The sequence below is a fragment of the Nomascus leucogenys genome, chromosome 2, assembly GCF_006542625.1.
Source record: "Nomascus leucogenys isolate Asia chromosome 2, Asia_NLE_v1, whole genome shotgun sequence".
In the NCBI taxonomy this organism is placed as follows: Eukaryota; Metazoa; Chordata; class Mammalia; order Primates; family Hylobatidae; genus Nomascus; species Nomascus leucogenys.
Genome location: NC_044382.1, coordinates 80,482,787 through 80,504,155, shown reverse-complemented (window position 1 = coordinate 80,504,155; position 21,369 = coordinate 80,482,787). Strand labels below are relative to the sequence as shown.

The following is a 21,369-nucleotide window of genomic DNA, read 5'->3' as shown; positions in this document are numbered from 1 at the left end:
CTTCACTTAGAATAATGGCCTTCAGTTCCATCCAAGTTGCTGCAAAAGACATTATTTTGTTTCTCTTCATGACTCAGTAGTATTCCATGATACACATATGCCATATTTTCTTCATCCACTCATTGGTCAATGGGCATTTAGGTTGGTTCCATATCCTTGCAATTGTGAATTGTGCTGCAATAAACATAAGTGTGCATGTGTCGGCTGGGCACAGTGGCTCACGCCTGTAATCCCAGCACTTTGGGAGGCTGAGGCGGGCAGATCACCTGAGGTCAGGAGTTCGAGACCAGCCTGACCAACAAGGAGAAACCCCGTCTCTACTAAAAATACAACAATTAGCCAGGCCTGGTGGTGCATGCCTGTAATCCCAGCTACTCGGGAGGCTGAGGCAGGAGAATTGCTTGAACCCAGGAGGTGGAGGTTGCGGTGAACTGAGATCACACCATTGCACTCCAGCCTGGGCAACAAGAGTGAAACTCTGTCTCAAAACAACAACAACAAAAAAAATGTGCGGATGTGTCTTTTTCATATAATGACTTCTTTTCCTTTGGGTAGATACCCAGTATTGAGATTGCTGGATTAAATGGTCGATCTACTTTTAGTTCTAAATTTAAGGAATCTCCATACTGTTTTCCATTGTGGTTTTACTAATTTACATTCCCACCAGCAGTGACGCACTCTCCTTGAAAGGCAAATTAACATTTTTAATCACATTTTAAAATGTTCATTGAGTTTCAGGTCAAGGCTAAGTGAGGAAAAATAAATAAAATCTTTATATTGGCCAGGCCTGGTGGCTCACACTGTAATCATAGCACTTTGGGAGGCTGAGGTAGGTGGATCACTTAGAGGCCAGGAGTTCCAGTCCAGCCTGGGCAACATAGAAAGACCCCATCTCTACCAAAAATACAAAAATTAGCTGGGCATGGTGGCACAAGCCTGTAGTCCCTGCTATGCGGGAGGCTGAGGCAGGAGGATCACTTGAGCCCAGGAGGTTGAGACTGTAGTGAGCTATGATAACAGTATTGCATGCCAGCCTGGGCAACAGAACAAGACCCTGTCTCAAAAAAAAAAAGTTAAAAAGGTTAAAAGACCCTGTCTCAAAAAAAAAAAAAAGCTATTCCACTTCTATGAATCTCTGTCACAGGTGTCTTAAATACATGAACAAAGGTATAAATTTTTTTTAAATGTGTAAATATGCTGGGTGCAGTGGTTCACACCTGTAATTCCAGCACTTTGAGAGCCCGAGGCAGGCAGGTCACCTGAGGTCGGGCGTTCAAGACCTGCCTGACCAACATGGAAAAACCGTCTCTACTAAAAATACAAAATTAGCCGGGCGCAGTGGCACATGCCTGTAATCCCAGCTACTCGGGAGGCTGACTCAGGAGAATCCCTTGAACCCAGAAGGTGGAGGTTGCAGTGAGCCGAGATCATGCCATTGCACTCTAGCCTGGGCAACAAGAGTGAAACTTCATCATCTCAAAAAAAAAAAAAAATTGTAAACACAAACCAGCAAAAAAGTTCAAAGCACAGAAAAAATAACTTTTTTCCTCAACAAAATAAGAGTTCATGGTTGGCCAGGCATGGCATGGTGGCTCACACCTGTAGTCCCGGCACTTTGAGAGGCTGAGGCATGAGGATCACTGGAGCCCAGGAGCTCAAGACCAGCCTGGGCAACATAGAAAGGTGCTGTCCCTACAAAAAATAGAAAAATTGGCTAGATGTTGTGGTGCACGCCTGTAGTCCTGCAGTGTAGTTTGTGTGAGAATTCTTCATCTTTGACAGGAACAGCACAGGGCTAATGCTGTGCTCTTCTTATTGCATCCTACTAAGCAGTGCTAGATTTCATTTGTTCCAATCCTGATGACATTCACTTTGATCATTCAGTTAAGGTGGTATCTGTTTTTCCCGTTTAATTTAGAAGCATTTTGTGGGAGGTGTTTTGCAATTACGTAAATATTATTTTTGTTTCTCATCAAACTTTTTTTTTTTTTTTTGAGATGAAGTCTCACTCTGTCACCCAGGCTGGTGCGATCTTAGCTCACTGCAACCTCTGTCTCCTGGGTTCAAGCGATTCTCCCTGCCTCAGTCTCCTTAGTAGCTGGGATTACAGGCGCCCACCACCATGCCCGGCTAATTTTTTTTTTTTTTTAGATGGAATCTCGCTCTGCCGCCCAGGCTGGAGTGCAGTGGTGCGATCTCAGCTCACTGCAACCTCCACCTCCCAGGTTCAAGGGATTCTCCTGCCTTAGCCTCCCGAATAGCTGGGACTACAGGCATGGGCCACCACACCAGGGAAATTTTTTGTATTTTTAGTAGAGACTGGGTTTCACCGTGTTAGCCAGGATCGTCTCAATCTCCTGACCTCATGATCTGCCTGCCTCGGCCTCCCAAACTGCTGGGATTACAGGCGCAAGCCATTGCACCCGGCCAAATTTTTGTATTTTTAGTAGAGATAGGGTTTCACCAGGTTGGCCAGGCTGGTCTCGAACTCCTGATCTCAAATGATCACCCCGCCGTGGCCTCCCAAATTGCTGGGATTACAGGCATGAGCCACCGCGCCTGGCCCTCATCAGACTTTTTTTGAAGCAGCTTTATTGAGTCACATATTTAAAGCGTGTAATTTAATAAATTTTGACATGTATAGAGAAAGCTGTGAAACGACCATCACAATAAAGAAAACAAACATATCCATCATCCCCAAAAGTATTTTCCTCCCTTTTTGTAATCTTTTCCTCTCACCCTTCCCCTGCAATCTCCCCATCCCCAGGCACCACTGACATTCCTTCTATGACTATAGAATAATTTGCATTTTCTAGACTTTTGTGTAAATTGAATCATGCAATCTGTCCTTTTGGGGGAGTCTGGGTTCCTTCTCTCAGTATTATTATTTTGAAATTCATCCATGTTATGTATTTAAATAGTTCCTTTTTTATTGCTGAGTAGTAGCCCATCATATGGGCCTTTCATTGTATGTGACTTAGCCGACTTTAAACTTACATTCTGGCTATTGTTGTCTATTTGTCCCATTTGTTCTTCATTTCTATTTTCCTTTCTTTGTTTCTGCATACTTTTTATTTTATTTTATCATTTTTAAAAATAGAGATGGGATCACACTATGTTGCCCAGGCTGGTCTCAAACTCCTGGGCTCAAGCGATCCTCCTGCCTCAGCCTCCCAAATTGCTGGGATTACAGGGATGAGCTGCTATGCCTGGCTTCTTTCTTAATATTTTTAGTTCAGTAATTTTTATGATTCAATTTTATTCCTTTGAAGAGTTTCAAGACCATTCAATGGGGGGAAACATCTTTCAACAAATGGTCCTGCGAAAACTAAATATCCACATGCAGGAGAATGAAGCTGGATCCTTACCCAATACCATTTTATTCCTTTGTTAGTTTATTAACTGTAACTTTTTTGTTTTTAAGAGAGACTGGGTGTTCCTCTGTCTCCAAGGCTGGAGTGCAGTAGCATGATCATAGCCCACTGCAACCTCAAGCGATCCTGGGCTCAAGCGATCCTCCTGCCTTGGCTTCCCAAAGGGCTGAGATTACAGGCATGAGCCACCACACCCGGCTGCTGTAACACATATTGTGTTATTTTGCTGGTTGGGGTGGGGCTTATATATGCATTCTCAGCTTATCATAGTCTACCCTTAAACAATAGCATACCCCTTGGTAAATAGATCATATGACAAGATTTCTATTTCTCTCGTTCTAGTTTTTGTGCTGTTATTGTCTTACATTTTAACTCTGTATATGTTGTAAACTCCTCAGTACATTTGTATTATTTTTGTTTAAAACAGTCAATTCTCTTTAATGACATTTAGATGATAAGAAAAATGTTTCATATTTACCTGTGTAGATAACATTCTTTCACGTTTACCTAGATTTCCATCTCATATCATTTTCCTTCTCTCTGAAGAAGTTCATTTTACCCTTTTTGTTGGTAATACAATCTGCTGGTGACCATTCCTTCAGATTCTCTATGCTTGAAGAATCTTTATTTCTGTTCTGTTTTATTTTGTTTCAAGACAGGGTCTCGCTCTGTCACCCAGGCCAGAGAGCAGTGGCACAAACACAGCTAACTGCAGCCTCAATCTCCTGGGCTCAAGGGGTCCTCCCAGCTCAGCCTCTTGAGAAGTTGGGGCCATAGTTATGTGCCACCATGCATGTGTGTGTGTGTGTGTGTGTGTGTGTGTGTGTACGTGTGTGTGTGTAGAGGTGAGGGTCTCACTATGTTGCCCAGGTTGGTCTTGAACTCCTGGGTTCAAGCAGTCCTCCCATTTCAGCCTCCCAAAGAGTTGGGATCACAGGTGTAGGCCACTGTGCCAGCCCAAGAGGCTACATTTCATTTTCAATTTTGAAAGTACTTTTGCAGGTAATAAAAAATCTCGGCTGGGTGCAGCAGCTCATGTCTGTAGTCCTGGCACTTTGGGAGGCCAAGGTGGCTGGATCACTTGAGGCCAGGAGTTTGAGACCAGCCTGGGCAACATGGCAAAACCCCGTCTCTACTAAAAATACAAAAATTAGCTGAGCATGGTGGCAGGCACCTGTAGTCCCAGCTACTCAGATGGCTGAAGCACAAGAATCGCCTGAACCTGGGAGGCAGAGGTTGCAGTGAGCAGAGATCATGCCAGTGCACTCCAGCCTGGGTGACAGAGTGAGACTCTGTCTAAAAAAAAAAAAATATATATATATATATATATATGTGTCACCTTTTTTTCTTTTAATGCTTGAAATATGTTGCTCTATTGTTTACTCACTTGCAGTGTTTCTAACGGGAAGTCTGCTGTCATCCTTACCTTTACTCTTTGGTCTAAAACATGCCTTGTCTCTGGCTACTTTTAAGATTTTCTCTTAATCACTGTTTTTATTTTAGTTTAGTTTATTTTTATTTATTTATTTTTTTTGAGAGAGTCTCACTCTGTCACCTATATTGGAGTGTAGTGGCATGATCTCGGCTTACTGCAACATCCGCTTCCCAGGTTCAAGTGATTTTCCTGCCTCAGCCTCCTGAGTAGCTGGGACTATAGGTGTGTGCCACAACTCTGGCTAATTTTTGTATTTTCAGTAGAGATGGAGTTTCACCATGTTGGCCAGGCTGGTCTTGAACTCCTGACCTCAGGTGATCCACCCACCTCAGCCTCCCAAAGTGCTGGGATTACAGGTGTAAGGCAGCGCACTTGGCCATTAATCATTGTTTTTAAACGATTCAATTATGATGTGCCTTGGTGTCATTTTCTTCACATTGTGTGGGTATGTGTGTGTCTGTCTGTTTGGGGCTTGCTGACATTGTTGGATCTGTGGTTTATAGTTTTCATGAAACTTGGAGAAAACTGTACTATTATTTCTTTAAATTCTTGTTCTGGTCCCTTGTTCTCTCATTTAGGGTCTCCTAAAAGCCATATAAGTTGTTCCACAGCTCACTGGTGATATCTGTTCATTTCATGTTGGGGCTTTTTTCCCTATCTTCTTTGCTTTAGATAATTTCTTCTGCTATGTCATCAGGTTCACTGATCTTTTCTTCTGCAGTGCCTGATTTGCTGTTAATCTTTTTTTTTTTTTTATTTTTTGAGATGGAGTCTCACTCTGTCACCCAGGCTGGAGTGCAGTGGCGCAGTCTTGGCTCACTGCAAGTTCTGCCTCCCGGGTTCACGCCATTCTCCTGCCTCAGCCTCCCGAGTAGCTGGGACTATAGGCGCCTACCACCACACCCAGCTAATTTTTTTGTATTTTTAGTAGAGACGGGGGGTTTCACCATGTTAGCCAGGATGGTCTCGATCTCCTGACCTTGTGATCCACCTGCCTTGGCCTCCCAAAGTGCTGGGATTACAGGCGTGAGCCACCGTGCCTGGCCTGCTGTTAATCTTATCCAATTCTGTGCTTTTTTCTTCTCAGACATTGTAGTTTTTACCTCCAGAAGTTTAAGTCTGTCTTTCTAAAATATCTTTCAGGGCTCTCCTTAACTTTTAGGATATATGAAATACAGCTCTAATAACTGTTTTGATGTCCTTTTCTTCTAATTTTAGCACCTGTGTCATTTCTGGGTCAGTTTCAAATAGCAAAATTTTCTCCTCATTTCAATCACATTTTCCTACTTTTTTGCTTATCTGGTACATTGTAGTTTTTTGTTTTTTGTTTTTTTTTCTTTTTTTTCTGGGATGGAGTCTTGCTCTGTCACCCAGGCTGGAGTGCAGTGGTGTGATCTCAGCTCACTGCCAGCTCCACCTCCCAGGTTCACGCCATTCTCCTGCCACAGCCTCCCAAGTAGCTGGGACTACAGGCACCCGCCACCACGCCTGGTTAAGTTTTTGTATTTTTAGTAGAGACGGGGTTTCACCGTGTTAGCCAGGATGGTCTCGATCTCCTGACCTCGTGATCTGCCCACCTCAGCCTCTGTAGTTTTTATATTTATATAAATGTTCTATAGATTTGTTCTGGAATACACTTAACTACTTGAATGCAGATTGAACCTTTTAGAAATCCCTTCCTTTTAAAATTTTTATTTTTTAATTTTTTGTAGAGGCAAGATCTCACTTTATTGTCCAGGATGGTCTTGAACTTCTGAGTTCAGGCGATGCTCCTGCCTCAGCCTCCCAAATTGCTGTGATTACAGGCATGAGCCACCATACCTGGCCAGAAATTCCTTTTAAGCTTTGTTGAGCACAACTAGAAAAGCATCTGTTAAGAGTTAACTTTGTCCCACCACTGATGGAAAACCCTCCTAAGTACTGTACCTAATGTCTGTGAATTGCAAGGTTTTCTACTCTGCCTGATGGGATCAGAAACTATTCCAAGCTCTCTGTGAGTCCCAGATGTTGTTCCTTCTAATCATTTTGGGTGGTTCTTTTCCATTCTTGAGTAGTTTCTTTTTTTTTCTTTTTTTTAAATTAAGATGGAGTCTCACTCTGTCTCTCAGGCTGGAGTGCAGTGGCATGATCTTGGCTCACTGCAACCTCCACCTCCCAGATTCAAGTGATTCTTCTGCCTCTGCCTCCCGAGTAGCTGGGACTACAGGTGCATGCCACCAAGCCCAGCTAAATTTTTTTGTATTTTTAGTAGAGACGGGGTTTCCCTATGTTGGCCAGACTGGTCTCAAACTCTTGGCCTTAAGTGATCTGCCCACCTTGGCCTCCCAAAGTGCCAGGATTATAGGCATGAGCCACTGTGCCTGGCCCATCCTTGAGTAGTTTTATGGCATGCATGTGCTACACAGTTTTTAGCTAAAGAGCCAAGTATGACCATCCATAGATCTCTGGAGTTCTCTGTGTGGTTCTCTCCTCTTTGGTACTCTGACCTGCAAACTCTAGCCATTTTGGTCTCTCCAGACACTGAGCTACGTTGCTTCAACTCAAGAAATCCACTGTGCTTGGGTTTTCCCTTCCTGTGCCACCATACCAGTGCCTGGAAACTCTCCTCAAGCAGTAATCTAGGGCAACCATTGGGTCCACCTCATTTCTTTCCCATCTCATGGGGCTCACTGTCCTCCTTTGCTTGATGTCTAATGTTTTGAAAACAGTTGTTTCATAAATTTTGTCTGTATTTTTAGCTGTTTCAGGAGGGAGGGGTAAATACAGCTCCAGTTACTTCATGTTGGCTGGAAACAGAAGCTGTTATTCCTCATCAAACATATAATGAATGGGCTGGGTGCAGTGGCTCACGCCTGGAATCCCAGCACTTTGGGAGGCCGAGGCGGGTGGATTACTTGAGGCCAGGAGTTTCAGACAAGCCTGAGCAACATGGTGAAAACCTGCCTCTACAAAAAATACAAAAATTAGCTGGGCGTGATGGTGCACACCTGTAGTCCCAGCTACCTGGGGAGCTGAGGCAGAAGGGCCATTTGCACCTAGGAGGTTGTCAAGGCTGCCATGTTCACGCCACTGCATTCCAGTTTGGGTGACAAAGTGAGACCCTCTCTCAAAAGAAAAAAAGTCTGGGCACGGTGGCTCACACCTGTAATCCCAGCACTTTGGGAGCCTGAGGTGGGCAGATCACAAGGTCAAGAGATAGAGACCATCCTGGCCAACATGGTGAAACCCCGTCTCTATGAAAAATACCAAAAATTAGCTGGGCATGGTGGTGCACACCTGTAGTCCAGCTACTCGGGAGGCTGAGGCAGGAGGATCACTTGAACCCGGGGACAGAGGTTGCGGTGAGCCGAGATCGTGCCACTGCACTCCAGCCTCCAGCCTGGCGACAGAGCGAGACTCCATCTCAAAAAAAAAAAAAAAGAAAAGAAAAAAAGAAAATTTGAATGAATGAATAAATGAACTGATTAATAAATAAATACATTTATTTCTGTCTGTATAGATACACAGTTTCCTATGTTATTGTGATAATTGCTATTATTTATTTATTTATTGAGACAGGGCCTCACAATGTTGCCCAGGGCTGGAGTGCAGTGGCGCCATCACAGCTCCCTGCAGCCTTGATCTCCTGGACTCAAGTGAACCTCTCTGACCAGCCTCCCGAGTAGCTAGGACTACAGGCATGAGTCACTGCACCTGGCCTCATTATTTATTTTAATGTTCAAGTTATCCTCTACTTAATCAGTGGGTATAAGAATCATTAAATATAAGAATGATTAATGCAGCATTTCTCCACCAAAATTCATAGACTGAGAGCGAAGGAGGACAGCCTCTAAGGAAAAGCTGGGTGCCATTATCAGAAAAAGTAGGGAAGCAACCAATGATTATTTTAGCAATGAATATCCAAAGGACCTAATAAGAGGCAGAAGTACCCACTTTATCCTCGGTGAAACAATAAATGTGCCTGTGGTGGATCTGGCGGCAGGCCCGAGCATCATGGAAAGAATGTTATTTGCATTCGTCAGATAAAGCAAAACCCAGGAGATCCCAGAGATCATGCAGAAGTCTAGGAGAATCCAATTCTTGCTGACAGTCATGATATTAGCAAACAGGGTAAGAAACCGGAGAACAACGATACTTGTTGTCACGTCATTTAACTCCTTGGAAGAAAGACAAGGTTCACCTTTTTTTTTTTTTTTTGAGAAGGAGTTTCGCTCTGTCACCCAAGCTGGAGTGCAATGGTGCCACCTCAGCTCACTACAACCTCCACCTCCTGGGTTCAAGCAATTCTCCTGCCTCAGCCTCCCAAGTAGCTGGATTACAGGTGCGTGCCACCATGCCCAGCTAATTTTGTTTTTTTAGTATTTTTAGTAGAGACAGGGTTTCCCATGTTGGCCAGGCTGGTCTCAAACTCCTGATCCCTGGTGATCCACCCACCTCAGCCTCCCAAAGTGCTGGGACTACAGGCATGTGCCCCCACGGCCCGCCCGTTCATTCTTCGTATTCAACAAATATGAATTTCAAGCTTAATACTTCCCAGGAACTACTCTATGTATTGGAGAATAAAACACTGAATGCAGCAGACAAGTCTCCACTCCCGGAAGCCTTCTCTGCTGGCAGTGCCTGGATAAAATGAGTTATCTCACGAGAGCATGTGAGATTCCAGCCCTAAATGCTCAAGGCGTTCTTTTCAGAGGGCTGTGTTTCCACCTGAATAGGAGGGGGTAGGAATGATAGCCACATTACTATTGGTACTTGACTCACATCTGTGTTCTTATGAGATCCAGAGCATTTCAGGGAAGGCTTACCAAGGGAGGTAGCATTTGAACTGGGCTTTGAAGCAGGAGTTTGTTAGGTAGACATAATAGGAGAGGACTTCCATTCAGAGGAAATAACATGTTTAAGTCATAGAGGCTTTGAAAAACACAATAAACTAGTAGTAATTCACTATTGCTGAAGCACAATATAGGGATTGTCAGAAATATGGCAGGTTAGGTAGCAAGAGTTCTTGAAGAATCTTTAGCCTCCTCATTCCTCCCCTGACCCAACCAACATCCTATATGGACCTGACCCTTTCCCAGTTTTCTCCCAAGTCGGTAATAACACCACCAGTAACTTAGCTGCCCCAGCCAGAAACCTAAGCATTAGTTCTGACTCTTCCCTGCCTCTCGTGCATCATGTATCAACAAGTCATCTGGTCTCTAATCTGCTTTCTTTGTCTTCTCTTCCTGTGTTTCTTCACTGCCATCCCGCAGAACACCCCGAAAACTCCAAAGATTATGCTACACAAGGGGTTTCAGATATAATTCTATAGAATGTAGCCATTCAAGAATTCATAGCACCAGCAGGACCTTATCAGATTAACTAGTTAGAAAGACCTCTTTGGTGGTGATGTGGATTTCTGGATTGAGAGAGATAAGCAGGCCAGGTGCAGTAGCTCACACCTGTAATCCCAGCACTTTGGGAGGCTGAGGTGGGTGGATCACCTGAGGTCAGGAGTTCAAGACCAGCCTGTCCAATATGGTGAAACCGTGTCTCCACTAAAAATACAAAAATTAGCCGGGCATGGTGGTGGGCGCCTGTAATCCCAGCTACTCAGGAGGCTGAGGCGGGAGAATTGCTTGAACCCGGGAGGCGGAGGTTGCAGTGAGCCAAGATCGCACCACTGCACTCCAGGCTGGGCGACAGAGCAAGACTCTGTCTCAAAAAAAAAAAAAAAAAGAAAAAGGAAAAAAAAAAGAGATAAGCAGACTATGGAAAATTATTTATTCATTTAATAAGCATTATTGAGGGCCTAATATGTACTAGGCATTGTGCTAGAGGTGGAGATGTACTGATGACCAGGCAGATATGGCCTTTGCTCTCCTGGCACTTACAAAAAAATCGGAGTACCAAAGATTAAACAAAGCCAGGGGCAATGGCAGACATTTGTAATCGTAGCACTTTGGGAGGCCAAGGTGAGAGGATCATTTAGGCTCAGGAGTTCAGGAGTTTGAGACTGGGCAACATAGGGAGATCCCATCTCTACAAAAAATTTTAAAAATTAGTTGGTGCCGGGCTTGCTGGCTCACGCTTGTAATCCCAACACTTTGGGAGGTGGGTGGATCACCTGAGGTCAGGAGTTCAAGACCAGCCTGGCCAACATAGTGAAGCCCCATCTCTACTAAAAATATAAAAATTAGCCAGGCGTGGTGGCAGGTCTCTGTAATCCCAGCTACTCAGGAGGCTGAGGCATGAGAATCACTTGAACCTGGGAGGCAGAGGTTGCAGTGAGCTGCAATCATGCCACTGTACTCTAGCCTGGGTAACAGAATGAGACCCTATCTCAAAAAAATTTAAAAAATAAAAAATAAATGAAAATTAGTTGAGTGTGGTGGTGTGAGTCTGTAGTCCCAGCAATTGAGGAGGTTGGGGCAGGAGGATCACTTGAGTCCAGGAGTTCAAGGCTGCAGTGAGCTATAATTGCACCATTGCACTCGAGCTCTGGCAACAGAGTGAGACCATCTCAAAAAAAAAAAAAAAATTTAAACAAGCGACAGTAATATTTCATTAGAAATGTGATGAATGCTATGAAGGTGTAGGGGGTGTCTTTAGAATATATAACTGGGAGGGAGACCTTTTGAGTCAAGGCAGGTGCTGGTCGGGAAAGTCCAGAGGAAGTTACGTTTGGGTTGACAGGGAAAAGATTAGGAGGAGCAGGCTTGTCTGAGGCATGGTAGGCAAGAGAGAAGGACTATAAGATAACATCAGGGAGATGTTACAGAACATGTTAAAGGTATCAGGCTTTAAATCGAGAGCCCTGGAAATCCTTTCTACTATTTTAAGCAGAAAAGAAGATGATCCAACTTTCATTTTCAGAAAAATTACCACTCTGGCCAACATAACAAGGCCCTGTCTACAAATAATAATAATAAACATTAGCCAGGCATGGCAGCTCACATCTGTAGTCCCAGCTACTCAGGAGGCTGAGGCAGGAGGATCACTTAAGCCTGGGGGTTGGAGGCTGCAGTGAGCTGTGATCACACCCGTCTGGGTGACACAGCTAGACCCTATCTCAAAAAAAGAAAAAGAGGTCGGGTGTGGTGGCTCACGCCTATAATCTCAGCACTTTGGGAGGTCAAGACAAGTGGATCACCTGAGGTCAGGAGTTCGAGACCAGCCTGGCCAACATGGTGAAATCCCGTCTCTACCAAAAATACAAAAAAATTAGCCAAGCATGGTGGCAGGCTCCTGTAATCCCAGCTACTCAGGAGGCTGAGGCAGGAGAATCGCTTGTGGCTGGGAGGCGGAGGTTGCAGTGAGCCAAGATCATGCCATTGCACTCCAGCCTGGGCAAGAAGAGCAAAACTTCATCTCAAAAAAAAAAGAAAGAAAGAAAGAAAGAAAAAGAATTAAGGCTGGGCTGGGCACAGTGGCTCACGCCTGTAATCCCAGCACTTTGGGAGGCTGAGGCGGGCAGATCACGAGGTCAGGAGATCGAGACCATCCTAGCTAACACAGTGAAACCCCGTCTCTACTTAAAACAACAACAACAACAACAAACAAACAAACAAAAAAATTAGCTGGGCATGGTGGCGTGCACCTGTAGTCCCAGCCACTCAGGAAGCTGAGGCAGGAGAATGGCATGAACCCGGGAGGTGGAGCCTGCAGTGAGCCGAGATCACACCACCACACTCTAGCCTGGGTGACAGAGCGAGACTGTCTCAAAAAAAAAAAGAAAAGAATTAAGGCTGCTGTATGGACAACGGTTTTGACAGGCTAAGAATGAACACCTGCAAAGCTGCTGAGGAGGGGCAGCAAATAGAACTCTTGATGAGGTTGAGATGCAACCAGGTACAACCATTTTACACATGTTTTCTAGTTTCTTATATAGTCAAATATACACTTACCTTGTGATCCAGTAATTCTATTTCTGGGTATTTATCCAAGAGAAATAGAAACACATGCCCACTGTCCACAAAAATAGACTTGTACAAGAACTGTTCATACCAGATTTACTCATAATAGCCCCAAACTGGAAACAACCCAAATGTTAACTAACACGAGGAAGAGGCTGGGTGCGGTGGCTCATGCCTGTAATCCCAGCACTTTGGGAGGCTGAGGTGTGTGGATCCCTTGAGCCCAGGAGTTTGAGACCAGCCTTGGCAACGTGGCAAAACCCCATCTCTACAAAAAATACAAAAATTGCCCCGGCCTGGTGGTGCATGCCTTTGGTCCCAGCTACTCAAGAGGCTAAGGTGGGAAGATGGTTTCAGCCTGGGAAGTGGAAGTACAGTGAGCCGGATGGCACCACTGCGCCACATTCTGGGTGACAGAGTGAGATCCTGTATCAAAATGATAATAAAAATAACTATTATTATTATTTTAAAACAAGAGGATGAGTAAAGAAACTGTGGTATATCCATTCAATAGAATATTTGGCAGCAATAAAGAGGAATGAACTTAATACATGCAATCATATGAATGACTCTCACAGGCACGTTTAGCAAGAGAAGTCAAGCCCAAAAGAATATACACAGTATGACTTCATTTATATGAGGATCTAAAACAGACAGCACTAATTTGTGGTGATGTGAATCAGAAAAGTGGTTTCCTGGTGGTAGGTGTGTGTGGGAGGACAACAGGTGAGTCACTGAGAAGGGGCACAAGGGAATTTTCTGGAGTGATAAAAGTGTTCTATATAGTGATTGTGATAATGGCCACATGGGTATATTTATTGGTCAAAATGCATTACATTTTTTCACTTTAAAAGTGTGAGTATACCTGTAACTCCAGTGCTTTGGGAGGCCAAGGTGGGAGGATCACTAGAGGCCAGGCATTGAAGACCAGCCTGAGCAACACAGTGAGACCTCATCTCTATAAAAAGTAATAAAAAATTAGCTGAGCGTGGTGACACATACCTGTCATTCTTGCTACTTGGGAAGCTGAGACGGGAGGATCACTTGAGCCCAGGAGTTTGAGGCTGCAATGAGCTATGATTATGCCACTACACCCTAGATTGGGTGACAGAGCAAGACCCCAACTATTTATTTATTTATTTATTTTGAAACAGAGTCTCACTCTGTCACCCAGGCTGGAGTGCAGTGGCATGATCTTGGCTCACTGCAACCTCCACCTTCTGGGTTCAAGTGATTCTCTACGTCAGCCTCCCAAGTAGCTGGGATTACAGGCACCCGCCACCACACCTGGCTAATTTTTGTATTTTTAGTGGAGACAGGGTCTCATCATGTTGGCCAGGCTGGCCTTAAACTCCTGACCCCAAATGATCCACCTGCCTCAGCCTCCCAAAGTGCTGGGATTACAGGTGTGAGCCACAACTCTTAAATAAATAAAGTGTGATTTTATTGTATATGAATTATACCACCACGACAAAAAAGAGGCAAAGAGAATGAATCTTTGGAGTTTTCGGGGTGTTCTACGGGATGGCAGTGAAGAAATACAGGAAGAGAAGACAAAGAAAGCAGATTAGAGACCAGATGACTTGTTGATACATGATGCATGAGAGGCAGGGAAGAGTCAGAACTAATGCTTAGGTTTCTGGCTGGGGCAGCTAAGTGACTGGTGGTGTTATTACCGACTTGGGGGAAAACTGGGAAAGGGTCAGGTCCATATAGGATGTTGGTTGGGTCAGGGGAGGAATGAGGAGGCTAAATTTTGACATGTCAGCCTGAAATACCCAGGAGATATTACATGGGCCCATTATGCCACACTCATGCTGTTTCTCTCTTGCCTTGCTGGTTTCTTCATAACAGTATCAGATTTTCCAGGATTCATTCCTTGGCTCTTCTCATCCTCCACAGCAATGGTTCTCAATAAGTAACATTTCACCTCCACTCCCCAGAGGGTTTGGGGGAAATACTGAAGTGTTTTTGGTTGAGGGGAGATGTGTGCTATTAAGAGTCCGTGGCGGCAGGGTGCAGTGGCTCATGCCTGTAATCCCAGCACTTTGGCAGGCTGAGGCAGGAGGATCACCTGAGGTCAGGGGTTCAAGATGAGCCTGGCCAACATGGTGAAACCCTGTCTCTACTAAAAATACAAAAATTAGCCGGGTGTAGTGGCATGTGCTTGTAATCTCAGCTACTTGGGGGGCTGAGACAGGAGAATCGCTTGAACCTGGGAGGTGAAGGTTGCAGTGAGCCAAGAACGTGCCACTGCACTCCAGACTGGGTGACAGAGCGAGACTCTCAAAAAAAAAAAAAAAGTCAGTGGCTAGGAGTTGTGGATGCTGGACAGAGTTAATTCCACAAAATGAGGAATTCCTCCCTCACTGGACATTCACATAGGTAAAAGGGATGTTTATAATTATCTGAATATCTAACTTTTTTTGTTATTCCATTTTAATTATTGCAAAATTTCCAGTAATGCAATTATCACATAAATTGAGAGAGAACTGTTTTCTATTTGTTCAGAACTCGACTGAGAGTTGTTCTCCATTCCAGAAAAATTACGTCTCCAACATAACTACAGTTCTTGATGTGTGAGTAATCAATTCATCACTGCTGTGACTATTTATAGCAGTGATAGTACGCATAGGTGTCAAGACCTAGCTACCCCACTGCATCTTCTAGTGTAGACCATTTCCAAACATTTACATAATGAAAGACGTTTTATTTTATTATGGTTACTTTTATTTCTCTTTTATATCAGAGATGTCAATATGTATGTATTGTGAAATTATGTCTTAGGTAAATTAAGACATGATTATCATGTTGGGATAGAAAGAGGTGGTGTTACAAAACATTTGTTATCAAAAGGGGTGTAGGATCTAATATGGTTAAGAAAAACAGTTCTGTAACGTAGCAGGCTCTGGAAGCAAATCACTTGAGTGTACGCTGGTTTGTTTGATCATTTACTATTTTAATATGACATTGAGCAAGTTAATTACCCCCATCTGCAAAGTGGGGATAATATTTCTACCTCACATGGCTATGTGAAAGCTACAATTAATAATTAATTAATATTTGTGAAGCACTTAGAACAGAGCCTGACTGGCATATATTAACTTTCAAATACATTTTAGTTAAATAAGATAAATACACTTGGCTGTGCATGGTGGCTCACACCTGTAATCCCAGCACTTTGGGAGGCCGAGGCAGGTGGATCACCTGAGCTCAGGAGTTCGAGACCAGCCTGGGCAACATGGTAAACTCCATCTCTACAAAAAATACAAAAAGTAGCCAGGTGCAGTGGCTTGTGGCTGTAGTCCCAGCTACTTGAGGCTGAGGTGAGAGGATCGCTTGAGCCCAGGAGGTGGAGGTTGCAGTGAGCCGAGATCGTGTCACCGCACTCCAGCCAGGGTGACAGAGCAAGACCTTGTTAAAATAAATAAACAAATTCTCTACAGGAACTCAGATCCACATTCATATTTATACATTATTGTGAAAAAATTTAAAAATTTAAAAATATTATGCATGAGCCTTGCCTAAAAAAATACTTTTATATCTCACAATGGTATTTGGTAAAGCCTTGGGAGGAAAACAAAATCTTTTCTTTCAAGTACATAATTTCCAAAGTATTAAGCTCATCATTTGCCCTTCTCAGTAAGAGAAGGAGAAGTTAGAGAACATTTATGTCCTGATAACTTCAAAAGCCACAGCAACAAAGACAAATGGAGAAAAAGGGCTTATTTAAAATTAAATTTGTACAGCCTGTTTCTCTTTATAGAACCTTGTTTCTGGTTCCGTTCCTAATGGATTGATGCAAGTAAAATGAAAACGACAACACTAGCAGATTCATTTATTTATTTATTGAGAAAAGGTCTCACTCTGTCACCCAGACTGGAGTGCAGTAGCATTATCTTGGCTTCCTGCAACCTACACCCCGCCCCAGGCTCAAGCGATCCTCCCACCTCAGCCTCCTGAGTAGCTGGGATTACAGATGCACACCACCACACCTGGCTAATTTTTCTATTTTTAGTAGAGATGGGGTTTTGCCATGTTGCCCAGGCTAGTCTCGAACTCCTGAGCTCCAGCAATCCATTTGCCTTGGTCTGGCAGATTTAAAGCCAAATACAATATGAAGCCTGTTTCCCTCCGCACTGATAACCCACAAATGTAAACATAAATGTAACCCTCCAGCCTGAGACCCCTCCTCTCCCCCTCCCCAGCTCCTCTCTCCATTCTCAGGTGAAGCTTTACATTTTCAAAGAAACATTCTTTGCTGCATAATCAATGTTGTTTTCCTTTGTTTCACACTTTCTTCTGTGCACTTGCCATAGTTTGTAATTATACACTTTTTGTTTGCTTAAGAAAAAAGAAAAATCGGCCGGGCACGGTGGCTCATGCCTATAATCCCAGCACTTTGGGAGGCCGAGGCGGGTGAGTCACTTGAGGTCAGGAGTTCGAAACCAGCCTGGCCAACATGGTGAAACCCGCTCTCTACTAAAAATACAGAAATTAGCCGGGTGTAGTGGCACACGTCTGTAATCCTAGCTGCTGGAGAGGCTGAAGCAAGGGAATCGCTTGAACCCAGGAGGCGGAGGTTGCAGTGAGCCGAGATCGAACCACTGCACTCCAGCCTGGGTGACAGAGCGAGACTATGTCTAAAACAACAACAAAAACCAAATCTGTCTGCCTTCCTAGTCTTAATCCACCACAGTAGTTCCACACAAGAACCAGAGAAGACAGTCCTAACACAGTGCCTGGCACATAGTAGGTGCTCAATAAATATTGTGTGAGTGAATTGTCATTTTGGCATTCAGGGATACACAGGTGAGACAACGGTTAAGGTTTAAATTTGAGAGTCATCTGCATTCAGAGAGTACTTAAATACAAGAGAATAAACGAGATTACCCATCCTAAAGAGAGAGTAGAGAAGGTGAAAGAACAGAAGTCTGGAACAAAGCCTTGGGAGTGGGGAGATCTCCAACATTTACTTGATATAAAACAGAAGATGTTAGCAAAAGATACCAAAAAAAAAATGGCTAGAGAGGTAAAAAGAACTCCAGAAGAATATACTGTCAAGATGGCCTAGCAAAGAGATTCTCTTAAGAAGGAGGGAGTGTTAGGTTGTGGCAAATGTAGCTAAGAAGTAAATCAAGATGAGGACAGACATGTTTCCATTGAGTTTGGCACTCTCAAAGTCACTTGCAACCTTCATAAGAGCAGTTTTGGAGGAGGGATGGGGATATCAGGTTAAAGAGAGCTGGGAGAAGGAGGAGAGCCAGTGGAAGGTGCTTGTGTGGAACACTTTCCCAAGAAAGCATTGTTGGGAACAAGAGCAGAAAAATGGAGCTGGAGAGGAATGATGCATCAAGGGAGTTTTGGGCTTTTTGCTTTTTAATGAAAGTTACTAGAGTTTGTGTGGTGATGGGAAATATTCGGTAGAGAGAATGATTATTTAGTAAAAAGAAAAGACGGTAACAGGAAAAGATCCCTTAGAGGGTCCCACATAAGGAATCAGTGCTGATCTTATATTGTCATTTTTCTTCAACGTATGCACCAAGTTTAAGTAAGAGATAATTTAAAAGTGACTAGCATGACCTCATATAGAACACTCTACGCTGCAGCCCAGGAGGGCTCAGATGGGATGTCCAATCACTGTCGACAAACCTTCTGGAAATCACATCTTTTTTTTTTTTTTTTTTTCCCATGTTGCCCAGGCTGGAGTGCAATGGCGTGATCTCGGCTCACTGCAACCTCCGCCTCCTGGGTTCAAGCGATTCTCCTGCCTCAGCCTCCTGATTAGCTGGGATTACAGGCATGTGCCACTATGCCTGGCTAATTTTTTATTTTTAGTAGAGGCCGGGTTTCATCATGTTGGCCAGGCTAGTCTCAAACTCCTGACCTCAGATGATCTGCCCACTTTGGCCTCCCAAAGTGCTGGGATTACAGGCATGAGCCACCGCGCGGTGGTGGGTAAAAATCACCCCACCAAGAAATCACATCTTATTAGCTTCTCTGGAGCTGGGAATTAGTTCCAGGCTTTCTCAACCTTGGTGCTATTGGCATTTTGGTTCAGATACTCCGGTGTTGTACGGGACTGTCCTATGCATCACAGAATATTTAGCAGAATCCCTGGTCTGTAGCTATCAGATACCAATCAGTAGCATCCAGTGTGACAACCAAAAAGTTCATTGCTAAATGTCCTCAGGGGTAGGGATGGGGGCAACATTGTCCCAATTAAGAATCACTGAGTTATTAAAACCTAAAAAAGTCTAATAAAAAAATCAGCCAATCTTAACAGCTGTGCAAATGTTGATAAATATGACTGTTTTCATTGCCTTATGTTGTTGTGAAAAATTATTCCTAAGCCTGGTATGAAAGCATATTGTGCCATACATATATGTTCATATTTTTAAACTCCTAATGAAATACCGTAGTAACTTTTTAAACATTTTAAGTAGAAAGGATTATGAAAGAAAAACAAATATGTGTGTAGGTAAGTGAACCTCAGGGATGATAGCAGGAAAAGGAAAGTCACTAGCATTTATTCGGTGCCCACTACGTTTTATATTTTGTAAGCCTGATTTTTTTTTTCAAAAAAGTGTTTTTATATGCTCATTGCAAAAAAGAAAAAAACAGATACACTAAAAGAAGAAAATGAAAAAAGTCATAATCAGTTAACATTTTGGTGCATGTTTCATGACTTTCTGTGCATTCATTCACTAGCTTATCCTCTCGGAGAGGACAGAAACCCAACATGTCTAGGGAAGTTTTGTTTGTTTTTAATGGGAGAGATTCAAGCATGTTGTAAAGCCAGTTGAGACTGGGCGCAGTGGCTCACGCCTGTAATCCCAACACCTTGGGAGGCCGAGACGGGCAATCACCTGAGGTCAGGAGTTCAAGACCAGCCTGGCCAACATGACAAAACCCCGTCATTACTAAAAATAGCTACAAAAATAGATGGGCGCAGTGGTGCACGTCTGTAATCCCAGCTACTCGGGAGGCTAAGGCAGGAGAATTGCTTGAACTCGGGAGGCAGAGGTTGCAGTGAACGGCGATCGCGCCACTGCACTCCAGCCTGGGAGACAGAGCGAGACTCTGCCTAAAAATAATATAATAAAAAAAATTAAAAAAATAAAGCCGGTTGAAGGACTTAGGTTAGAAAAAGGAGAACGGGATGATCCACAGAGTGGGGTTTCTGAGAAAGTAAAGGTTATAGATTTTAAGCACAGAGGAGGAATTATCTTTAAATTAGAAGAAAAAGCATGATGAGAGGTTGGAAAGAACACACGCAAGTGAAAATATGTATCTTACTGCATCTACATGTATGTATATTGTTGTATCTACCTGCAGATATGTATGTCTTATTGTATCTACATGTAGGTATGTATGTATACTTTTAATGTACACATATGCATCTGTGTCTACATATATACATATCTTCGTGTATCTACATGTAAGTATCTGTGTCTACACTGTTTCTTACTGTGTGAGCTACGTTGGAACCTGCTTTTTCATTTATTCTATCGCAACCATTTCCCCCATGCCGGGATTATTCCTCCACATCATTTTTACAGTGTCCTAATACATGCCAGCAGCTGTTTTTGAAGCCATCTAGTAGCGCTGGACATTTTGGCTGTTTACAATTTTTCACCATCATCAATACCACAGCTTAGTATCTCGATGGTGAAATATTTGCAGATACCCAGAATTATTTCTTGAGCAGAAAATCCGTGCAGGCGGAACCGCTGAGTCAAAGGTCGGTGGATAAAAATCGCTTTTAAGCCTCACAACCCGCCTCAGGTATGCATTCTTTACCTGAGGAGGAACAGAGAAACAGAGAGGTTAAATAACTGGCCCAAGGTCAAAAATAATTAGAAGTGGCTGAATTCAAAAGCCGCGCGGGCTCATCAGGCTGCGGTTGGGGTAGAATTTGCGTTTTAGGCAATTTTTTTTTTTTTTTTTTTTTGGCGTGTGTCAGTGGGGGAGGGGCCGGGCGGCGGGTAGGAAACTTGTGTCGCAGCAAAGAAGGAGGAGGAGGGGAGGGACTCCCCTCCTCGGTCAGACCGGAGTCTGCCGCACCGAAAAAGGTTGGGCTCGGGGCTCCGCAGGCCCCCCCACAGCCACTCCGCGGGGCGCTCGGAGGCTGTGACCTCCAAGGAGGTCCGGCCGGGTGCAGCGTGACACGCCGGGGTGGTTGCCAAGGACCTGCCCAGTCTGCGGGTCCAGTTGCTAGGGCCTCCATCTTGGGGGCCAGTGGCCGCGGCGCCCCCGGAAGGGGTTGCCGAGTGGGGCATTCACTTCCGGTCTGGGGCCTGCGGCGGCGGTGGTGTCGGCGGCGGCGGCGGCGGCGGCGGCGGCGGCAGCGGGTCGGTGTAGAAAATGGCGCTGGTGCAGCGGCTCGGGCCTCTCCCCGCGGTGCTGCGGAGGGCTTGAGGCTCGCGAGCCTCCTTCGCCGCGCCCCACTTGTTCGTGCACTTTACACACATGAGGTGAGCGGAACAAGGGCCTCCCTCCGGGCGGGAGGAGCCGCGGGCGCTGCCGCAGGGCCCGCAACCGCGGCGACGGCGGCGGCCGAGGCGGCGGCGCCGGGCGTCCCCGAGACTTCGGGCCTCGGCGGGAGGGCGCAGGCTGTGTTGCTGCGGAGGCCGGGCGGGCGGCCCGGGGGAGCCTCGCTGCG

The 21,369-nt window shown here is 44.5% G+C and overlaps 1 protein-coding gene across 7 annotated transcripts in view; it reads left to right on the top strand.

The window, feature by feature from the left end:
* Positions 1-21,369, top strand: part of TNRC6A (trinucleotide repeat containing adaptor 6A) — a 186,885-nt gene that overhangs the window by 66,804 nt on the left and 98,712 nt on the right. For 2 of the 7 annotated variants that reach the window (XM_030799573.1, XM_030799562.1), the window contains exon 1: positions 20,942-21,181. The exons of 1 other annotated variant lie outside the window; for it this stretch is intronic. In XM_030799573.1, coding sequence (XP_030655433.1) covers positions 21,177-21,181 — 5 coding nt within the window. In that variant the 5' untranslated portion in view covers positions 20,942-21,176. Of the gene's footprint in view, positions 1-20,938; positions 21,182-21,369 lie in introns of those variants that run through there. 4 more of the 7 variants (XM_030799551.1, XM_030799548.1, XM_030799542.1 and 1 more) reach the window with 4 other exon arrangements.